The sequence below is a fragment of the Cryptomeria japonica genome, chromosome 11, assembly GCF_030272615.1.
Source record: "Cryptomeria japonica chromosome 11, Sugi_1.0, whole genome shotgun sequence".
NCBI classification, from domain to species: domain Eukaryota; kingdom Viridiplantae; phylum Streptophyta; class Pinopsida; order Cupressales; family Cupressaceae; genus Cryptomeria; species Cryptomeria japonica.
In genome coordinates, this window is record NC_081415.1 from 710,333,957 (window position 1) to 710,344,672 (window position 10,716).

Below are 10,716 nucleotides of genomic sequence, written 5' to 3' on the forward strand. Positions count from 1 at the left end.
TATGAAGCCATAAATACATTGGTCAAACTCATAAATAACAAATGATATTATAGCAATTGATTTCTACAAAAACTTACAACCATGTGTGTCTCTGCAATGGAAATACCTTATCAGTGCCCTGATACAATGTCTTCAAATCAGTTGTTGGAAGACACAAATAGACCTTAAGCCTAAAGAGGAAGAACCAGAATAAACATTTGAAAAAAGAAACATTGACAAGAATGATCCACAGTTTCAAACAATGAAAAAATAATAATTAACTGGAATAAACATTTAAAAACAAAAACACTAACCATATCACACGAGAAAACTGCTTCTTCATACCATATAGGATTGAAATAATGTATAGAAATTAATCATAGTTGTAAACACAATACTCATGATCAAAGAGTTTTCCCTTAATACTTCTAAACATTATTAACTACTATAAAGAAAAGATTAAAAAGGGTACCATCAACAGTATATCAAGCAGTAATATTGCATGAATTACTTTTATGCTTTACCTGTAAGTAAACACTTCTAACAATGTTAAACGTTATTAGTTACAATGAAGAAAAGACTAAAATAAATGTGCTTGCAAAAGTATAGCTTGCAGTAGCATTGCATGACTTGTGTTTCCTGATGATCTACATTGCAAAAGTTGTACATATTCTACCAGAGATGATAAGAAACTTAAAATCTAATCTATTGAAAAATTGCTTGCTTTCCTAGTAGAGTAACGAGTGCTTTCCATTATTATTGAGGAATAATCACCATTCCTCATTTACATAAGCTAGATATATCATTATTAGCACCTAAGGCTTGAACAAAGAATATTAGGGCCTCAAGAAAGAATAGCCTTTACCAGGCTTTGCAGTCAAAAATCTATGGCATCTGGACGAATAATTGGTTAATTCATGCAGGCTGACGAATCAAAGGAGGAGGGGAGGAGAAAGCTTAACTACTATCTAGAGCTGATAAAAACAATTCCTACCGTTTGATACACAATTCGTAACACTAAACAATAAGAAAAATTGAAGCATTTCTCTCAATGAAATTGCTGATCTGAGCTTCTTCTCACAGATGCATATTATTCTTCTGTGAATGAAAATGACAAAGAATGTCACTTCACCAAAAAGTGATGGCCATGAGAATAAAATAGCATGGTCCTTACAGAATTGAAGAAAAAATTCATCAGTGTAGCTACATACAAAAGTGGCAGGTAGTCTAATACACGTTCGAGAAAAATTGAGCTCAAACAGGTCTTTTGAGCCTAATTAAGCCAGCAGTCGTGTACTGGTTTCACCCTCATTAGCAGCTTCTTAAACTTCAAAGTGTGAAACTTCAAAGTGTGCCAATAATGGTACCAGCCATAGCAAGCGCATTGCCTATATCAATGGCAATTGCAAATAAAATGAATTTCATTCCTATTGAGAATTTGTGGTAGCATCAGCGCTCTCGCCCTGCTGGTGCTGGGTAGTTCCCATGAATTGGTGCTCTGATTTCATATTTCTATTAAATGCATTCATTGATGTCAGCACTCCAAAAGGACCTTCGCTTCCCAGGCCAAATCCAGGCCCAGGGTGTGAAGTGTCTTGCAAAAGCATTGATGTCAAGGGCATATGTCTCAGGTGTCCATGTGGAAATTCCAGTCCCATTCCTCCGGAGAGATTGATTCTGGGCATAATCATGCCACTGGACAACACTGATGTAAGAGGCATACCACCAGGATTGGCTACAGAGGCGGGGTTACTAGGACCAGAAGGAACCCCTGAAGCAGAAGTCATGCCATACATGGGACCACCTGAACCAGATTGAAAAGCCCAAATCTGTGGATTCGAAGAAGCACCACCCATAGTGCCTGGAGTCGAGGATGAGGTTGCTGTAACAGGAAGCATCCAGATTGCCCGAGGCATGGAGGCCCCACTGTCTGGAGCTACTGCCCACATGGGCATTAAGCCGGGAACTTGTGGAGGCGTACTGACCTCGGTTGCTGATAACTGCGTTTGAGGAGGGGCCTGCAAAGGGGTTTGTCTTGCTGTTGGGACAGACCTTATAGGGACTGAACTCATTGGCATAGATGAGCTGAGTGGGTCCTGCTCTTTCTTAACAGTCTGTACTGCTCTAGCTTTTTTCTTAGGTCTGGTATTATCCTCTTGCCCAACTACTGCTCCTGACACATCTGGGCTTGTCTCAAACTTTCTTGTCCTATCCACCACATTATTCTTGTCCTCGTTCTCGTCCCACTCAGACTTCGCCCTTGGTTCCATGGTAAGATGCCTTGAACTAGTGGGACCAGCCATGGCTGATGGAGCAGAGGACCTTACAGAGTTGCCAATAGACATTTGCAGAGCGGGAACGGTTCCAGTGCCTGTTGCTTCAATGATTTGAGGCTCTGCCTGCTCCAGTAGCCACTTGATTGTTTCCCCATCGGATTTGTGGCCCAACTCCCTTGTCAACTGAAATATCCTGGCTGCACAGACAGCGGGCATTCGTATCCTCCTTCCTCTTCCTTCCACTTTTGTGTGCCTGTCCTTGGTCGAAGACCTCTTGGGTGGTGGCTTCTTCACAACCGCCAATTGCTGCTGCTCCTGCTGCAAAACCAGATCTTTTTGATGCTCGCCTTCTCGTTCCTCCTCCTTGACGTCAACAGACTGAAAAGTTCCCGTCATCAGCGCCAAATTATTGTTCTCGGGAGGAGGCTCAATTCCAGCAGCCCCAGCCATAGCCTGTATGCCCAATGATCCCATGCTCAACTGGGTCCCCTGCTGCTGCTGCTGCTCTTCACCATTCCCATGCACCCCAGAATCCATATGAAGCACTCAAATTCGTTTTCAATAAATTAGCACCTCCCTCAAGCAATTAAACATGAACCTTCCTCAACTTCCCAGAAAGTCCTTTCCCTATATCAGCTCTGAGATCAAAGATGGTATAGTTTACTCAAAGCGGGTCTCATTTATTACTCTAAAAACAACGTGGGTACCCATAACAAACACACCGGGCATGCATTCAATCACAAAAAGAACAAAACCAATAATTTTTTTCTGAATAGCACATATTTGTTACCATGATTGATGTCGGCCGAGATAAACCAGCTTCAAGTCGGCGGTGTACCCTTCTCCCCAATCTTCAAATTTCTTCCAAAAGCTAACAACAAGGCAATGATTTTGATCCTCCCTCGGAAATAAACCATATAGATGTGCTCCAAAAACACCATAAATTACCGCTACACGAAACCCAAACCATATTAGGGCTAAGAATCGCTATTTCCTGATTCCCTCATTAAGACGCGTTCATTCATTCATTCATTCTACACTGAATGAACAGATTGCTTGCATAAAGCGCACGTTACAGGAACAAGCCCAGAAAAGCCTCGAGGTCATAAGCTATAAATTTGGGTAGCGTGAGACCTAAATTAGTAGGAAAACAAGACGGGCAAGGTACACGAGTACTAAACTAGTATCCCACTAAATTAGGGCTTCAATTGGAGGGACCATAGATTTCAGGACCCGAAGAGGCAAACAAGTACAAGAACATTAGGGCTCCCGCTAGATTTGGCAAAGGAAAACAGGCAGGGAAAAAACAAAAAAACGAGTAGTAGGTACCAAACTGGCAAGAAAGAAAAGTAGAATAGAAAAAAAAAGAGAAAAAACCAAGTGTTCCTCTCGAAACAAAGGCGGCTTTGGGCTAATTGGTTTTCCCGTTTGCAGGGGCAATGGGCATTACGCATGCGCCTTGTTGTCTGTGCCGCTATTTTATCTCATTCCTGCCTTCCTTATACTTCTTCTTCCTGGTGGGCCTCCGAATTTGAATATAAATAGAGTGGGCACCAGAGGGGCAAAAGGTAAACACTTTTTTATTAAAGACAAATTTTGGAAAAAATGAAAAAAACCAGGGATTCTGAGCAAGGTGGTTGGGTAAAATGGGGGTGGAAACTGGAGTAGCAAAGAAATGAGAGAGATCCAGGATTTTGGAGACTCTATGCGTTTACACGTGCAATCAGCACCATCCTTCATTTCCACCACTACCACTAGCTATCTTGGCCCCACTCAACCTTAATGCTATCTACAAAGGTCCCCACCTTCCACAAATATTTTGTTTTGTTTTTGCGTTCAACCATGATTAGTTGGTTTAGGTTAAGGATGTTCCTCTTTTTCTTCCCCTTTTAGTGGGTCAAAGCAATTTGGTGAATGGGTCAATTTTTCAAATTTTGGATTTTAGAGTAATGTCAAAATTCATGTAGTTTGCTAGTCTTTGAGTCTTGATGAATGAATGTAAGTTTTGTAACATGTTAAAGGGATAAGGTTGAGATTTGACAAAATGGATATCTTTTTATTTTCCATTCTTGTTTCTAATGTCTACGAGTAGAAAAATGATGAGATCTTGTTGTAAGAAATAAATAGGTAATTTTTGTAGTAGTGAAGTCAAGCATCATCTTAAGATAAAATAAATGTTTATTATTGTAATGTTGCAAATTGCAACCTTTATTTTTTCATTCGCTCTAAACTTGCTTTGACTAGGTTATTCTTTATGATAAGACTAGGATGTAAGGGGTGTGTTTTAGTGTGAAAGTTAGCAAATAAGTTGAACTTACCTAGGTCCATCTACATACATTTGTTTGAACATTCATGATAAGGTTGAGATTTGACAAAATAGATATCTTTCTATTTTCTATTCTTGTTTCTAATATTGGCAATTTGGAACATGATGAAATCTTGTGGTAAGACCTATTAATAATAAATAAATAAATAGACTATGTAGAATTAAAGTTAAATGGCATTTCAAAGATAAAATAAAGGTTTGTCCTTTAATGGTGAAAATTGCAACCTTCATTTTTTCATTCACTCTAAACTTACTTTGACTAAGTTATCTAAACTTACTTATTTTTTCATTCACTCTAAACTTAATCAATAGGCCTTCAAACACACACATTGCACATTCTATTCCTAAGCGTAACCATGAATCAAAATGATGTAGACACATATCAAAATGAAGTAGACACATGTCAAAATGAAGTAGACACATGTCCTAGTGCCCCTACACCATAAAGGCTATGATTGATCATGATAATATACGCGTTATGAGGGAACTTCAAACACTTATGGATGGTAGAAGGGATAGCTTGCATGGAAGAGGCCCAAGGATGTTCCAACTTCACACCAAATCTTTCTATCAACTTTTTGTTGAATTCTTCAGAGGAGTTTATGGTTATGTGCTTTTGTGTTCCATGGCTACGACCATTCATGTGCTATACCTTCAAGGTGAAGAGTAGCAAACTTGATGGCTTCATCTTCCAACATTGGTCTAAGTGACAAATAAGTGTCCAAATTTTGAATCTAGGCTTGAATTGTACACTTGTTGGATACATGAAAGGTGGAAAGTGTTAACTTTTCCAAAGCATGTTGAAATTCTCTTTGATGAGCTTGTGGTCTTAGTTTGGTTCTTGGGCCATTTCTTGACTTCTATAAGTTAATATAATTTGTGAATGACATTTGACTTCAAATCTCCTTTGGAAGAGCTCCATACTTAGCATAACAAGTTGCGATATCATTTGCCATCAAGTGTTGAGCCTCTACTTCAATAATTTGTTCCTCCCTATGAAAGGTGGGTTTGAAGGGCCTTACAATAGAACCAATATTTGTGTTGTACTAATCGCCAACGTCCACCATTGGATTTGGGACATGGACTAACCGCCTCTTGTGGATCTGTTTATCTATGGCGTTTGTCTTGAGCGTTAACAAGTTGATCTTTTGTACATTAGGAAATGTGTTCCAACAATTGGTATTAGAGCTGGGTTGCAAGTTAAAATCCCTTCAGGTGATGCTGAGGGGGGATTGTTGGACAAATCGCTGTAGACGACAAATATGCCGCTAGTAATAAATAATACTTTGTTTATGTTTTGTTAATAATGGTATATAAGAGGTGTCCTTTAGGGGTCATCTCTACTACCAATTCAAACGGGGTGTGTTCTTATGTTGTGTGAACTTCCTTCTACTTTTTCATTTTTGTGCTTCTATTTTGTTGCAACAAATCAACTTGAATATGGATACAAATCCACCAATTACTTCTTTAAATTCATTCAGTTACCATCAATGGAAAACTAAGGTTCAACTTGTATTAAAGAACAAGGAGCTATGATAAGGAGGACTACACAAGAACCTTATGATGATAGTACTAAAGTTAAGTGATTCAACAAGTGCTTGCAATCAATATTTTCTTGATAGTTCTAGAATAAGAGCTTTCATTTTTCACACCATGTGATTTTGGAGACATGGAGCAAGTCCCCTTTTTGTTACTTGGGGTTTATGGAAAGAAAGAAACAATAGAATATTCAAATGATCAAACTAGAAGCAACAATGAAGTTTTTAGAATCATAAAAAGTAGTCTACAAGAGAATATTATTATGCAAGTTTTTGGTTACGCTAAGAGGATGCCTTCCTATATTTAATTAAAGATAAAGAAAAATTGGGGAGTCAAACAGGATATTACTAAGATGAATTGGACCAAAATATTTCTCAAAAATAGTGTTAAATGGAAGACCCCTAAAACTAGATGGGTCAAACTTAATTTTGATGGTTGCTCAAACGGTAACCTTGGTGCTATTATAGTTGGGGGAGTGATCAGAGATCAAAAAAGGTTGGTTGATAGAAGGATGTGCTAAAAAATTAGGTAAGAAAAGAAATATTGAAGTTGAGGCAATGACTATTTGGTGTGTGGTTAAAATATTGCAGAGGTTAGGTATCTAGAAAATTGATATTGAAGGTGATTCTAAAATTATTATTAATCTTTTGAAGAATAACATTTTTTTGCCTTGGAAGGTTAGAAATTTGTTAGAGAATTGTAGGATAATGTCAAAGTGTTGGCAAGAGACACTATTCCGGTGAAGATCGATGCATGAGAAATGATTAGGAGTTGTCATTGATGGCAACCCAGTTCATAAATCGCATCCTGTGTACACAGATTTGATTTACCGGAAGTCATATTGTTTATAAAGCATAAGTCTAGAAGGTGGAACATAGTAACTGGTGGAGCATGAATTCATTGTGCACATCTTGATTTTGGTGGTGTATTTTTTGTTGCGATAGTAAAGGAAGATGATTCGAGGTTCGAGGTAGCTTATCTTGTGATCTTGATATCCGGTGTTGATTAATGAACAAGATTAAAGGTCCAGTATCTGGTAATTCTGTTAAAACAGAGTTATTTTGGTGTAACGTGTGATGCAGAATTGTTGGGTTGATTTCAGTGATTGGTTTCATGTTTAAGGTAATTGGGTCGACACATATGAAGCCTTTTATTATTCTATTTTGGTCCGCATATGGATTTGTGGACGGATTGAGCCAACTTAAGGTTACACGTTTTGTGTTGCGTGTTATGCAGTTTTTGGAAGCCGACATGGTAAATGATTCATTTTGTCGGTGTGGATATATAAGACTAATTCATTTGAGCATTTTGATGTATGAGAAGAGTGTGAGAAGTCTATATGAGTGAATGTGCGAAGTTGGTGACTGTTATTAAAGATCTTGGTGCTCTGGTGTATGAAAGTGCAAGAAAATAGAGCAGAGAGACAAAACAATTACAAAAGTTAATCTAAGCCTAACCGGAACTACTTTTTGGCATATATAAATGCTATACTTTAGTTCATTCATTATTGCAATCATTTGTAATCGCCTGTAAGGCAGTGATCCTTTCTCCGGGTTATAGCCCTTTTATATTTGAGCAATGCCTGAATGCAAGTGCATTCCCTCTATGTAATATTATCATACTTTTGGCCATAGTATAATAATATTGTGGGTTCAAATCCCACCGTGGTTTTTTCCTTTCCAGGTTTCCACGTAAAAATCTTGGTGTTATGGTTGTGTGGTTGTTTGCTTTATGTTTTTGCACTTTACTTTCATTCTTATGCATCCGGTGGTTTAAGAATCAATTTAATAAGTTTGTTAATTGCAAAGCAGTGATTCACCCCCCCACTCTTAGTGTTCATTGATTCCAACACAAATAAATTTACTCATTTGAAGACCAATCATATCTATAGAGAGGGAAATGAAGTTGTGGATGTTGTTTCTAATATTGGTTTGAATTTTTTTAGCAAGCGGTATTGGACTTTTTCAAATCTCCCACTCAAAATTAGGGTGGGTTTGACTAAGGAGATTTGATTCAAATGATTCTACATGGGATATTTTCTTCTTTTCTTTCTTTACTTATTCTCAGTGATGTGGAATTCATTAAGATGGGTTTGACTAAGGAGATTCAATTCAAATGATTCCTCATGGGATGTTTTCTTATTTGCTTTCTTTACTTCTTCTCGGTGATATGGAATTCATTAGGGTGAGTTTGACTAAGGAGATTCAATTCAAATGATTCCTCATGGGATGTTTTCTTCTTTGCTTTCTTTACTTCTTCTCAGTGATGTGGAATTCAATAGTCAATGTAATTAAAATGATTGTGTTGACGTGGACTACTTTTGGCTATTTCAAAATATGGCAAAGTGGATTTTAATCATCTATTGATATGGCTCATTTGAATTATAAATGAAAGGACATAAAAAATTGAGTTTCAAAGATTTAAAATATTTTAGAACTCATTATATTGCTCAACAATTGAAAAGAAGGGTAATGATGCTCTATACTTCCTTTCTGTGGGATTTAATATTAGTTTGTTAGAAAGGTCATTTAATTGGGAGGATTTTTAAAGGTAAGTTTTGGCATGTCTATGTAAATTCTATTGGAGTTATTTGTTCAGCCCCACAAGTCCATGAGTCACATGAAAGAAAACCACCTATCACATCTAAAGAGAAAAAGTCATGATTAATGTTATGCAACCTTGAGAGAGAATTGATCCAAAAAGGAATCTGATATTGAGATTTGCCTATAATGAATTGGATAGATTACAATGAATGAATTATGACTTTCTTTATAGAAAGCAAGAGAAACCTAATCTAAAATTAGGAAACTAAAATTAGCTCAAATAACTAAAGGTTTGCTCAACTAAGTGAACTTAATCTATTATTAGCCTAATCTAATAAAAGATAAATGACACCTAAGTTTAGCTGAAGTGAATAAGTAATTAAAGGACCTAATTAATTAAATAATTAGATAATGTCCTAATTACTCCACACACCCCTCCCCTTAATATTAACTTAGGGAATAGCTAAAAAAGCTAAGATAAATGCAAAATGAAAGCATGAATGGATCCCAACAACAAAAGCCTGATTAGGTACCTATGTGCATGCCATGTACAAACCAATACAACTCACACAAACAAATAAAAGGAGAAAAATCCACTAGGAGAAAACTCCTCTCTAAAAGAGAGAAAAATAAATTAAAAAGGTGCACATGTGACTAAGCATGGACTCCAAATTTCCCCCAAGTACTAAATCAGTCACATAAGTACAATCAATGTCCCCCCATAAGAGAGAAAATGAGGATAGGAATCCCCCAAATAAAGAAGTAGCTCCTATGCCAATGATGAAAACCTGAAGATAGATCAAGATCTACTGCCTACTAACAACATTTCCCCCCTTTGGAAGAAAAAAATTCACTAGAGATATGAGAAGACACTCCCATTAATTAGAAGAAGTAGGAATCCAAAACCTTATATTATGTGCCTCTAGAAACTACTCAAATGTCACTGTCACCATGAAGGATGATGATGTTGTTGGCATTTGAATGAACCGGTAAAGGATTGATTGGTGAATGTGATGAAGAGATTGAGATCCATGTTTGATGACTAGGTCTTGTGTTTTCATTGATGGAAATAATGTTTTTATAGTCATCTAAGTCTTGGAAGCTAACTGGTAAGGTATAACTAGTATAGAAGACAGTTTACCAGTGAACCGACAAATAGGTTCTTAATCAGTAAACAAAGACAGAGTTGCATTCATGCAACTGGTATAGGCGATTGGTGAAGAGTTGAATGATGTGGTTTTACAGGAGTGATGGAGACAGGTATTTGGAGCTATGTTCATGACCATATTAGCAGATTCAACCGAACAAGCGAGATTTGATGTATAGAGAAGGAATTCTGATAAACACTTAACCGGTAGTGATAAAGTCACTTAAATCGGTAAACCGACACAGGTTTTGTTTTGTTTTTAGTTTTTTATGTTGGTGGCTGACATAAGTTCGACGTGCAATGTTAGTTTGTCTAGATTCATTGAACCTAGGAAATTGTTCCAAGGTTGTAGCCGACTGAGTTGATGTCTATAAAAAGTGTGATGAGTTATGAGATAGACATGTGTATGTTGATGAGATCGAAGGCGAATGTTGAGATTCTGATTGTGCGGTGATTAGTGAAGCTTTGTATTGATGTGTTGTTAAAGTTTTGAGGATATGAAGTGAATCTTATTAGACACAGAGGTTTTATATGAAGAAGATTGGAATTGTTGTTATCCTAACAGTTACAACAACAAAATCCCTTAACTGGGTAGGTCCTAATAGGCCTTCCATTGTAAATCCCTTAACAGGGTAGCTCTATATCAAAGTGTTAAATCCTCTTGCGAGGTTGATCTTAACAGGTGAAAGCTCCTAACATGGCTCATCATTTAAATCCCTTAACCGAGTGACTCCTAATCGGGTCTGCTCCTAACAGGGCATATTTGTAAGACCTTAACCCGTCAAGATTTCTATTCTGCAGATAGTGAATCTTGTGGGTATTAACTCCCAACGTGGTTTTTCCCTTTTGGGTTTCCACGTATAAATATCTTGTGTCATGTGGAATTTGTTTTATTGGGCATTAGCT

At 37.2% G+C, this 10,716-nt stretch overlaps 1 protein-coding gene across 1 annotated transcript; it reads right to left on the reverse strand.

Moving 5' to 3' along the window:
• Positions 1–1,004: 1,004 nt before the first annotated feature.
• LOC131061334 (transcription factor TCP22) lies at positions 1,005–3,921 on the reverse strand. The gene is made up of 2 exons (XM_057994978.1): positions 3,046–3,921; positions 1,005–2,893 (listed from the first exon to the last, which is right to left on the reverse strand). The coding sequence occupies exon 2, from the start codon at positions 2,790–2,792 to the stop codon at positions 1,407–1,409; it is 1,386 nt and encodes a 461-aa protein (XP_057850961.1). The 5' UTR covers positions 2,793–2,893; positions 3,046–3,921; the 3' UTR covers positions 1,005–1,406.
• Between the last annotated feature and the right edge of the window lie 6,795 nt (positions 3,922–10,716).

Excerpts from the sequence above, each read along its gene's own strand:
- LOC131061334 (XM_057994978.1), bottom strand. The coding sequence starts at position 2,792 with ATGGATTCTGGGGTGCATGGGAATGGTGAAGAGCAGCAGCAGCAGCAG.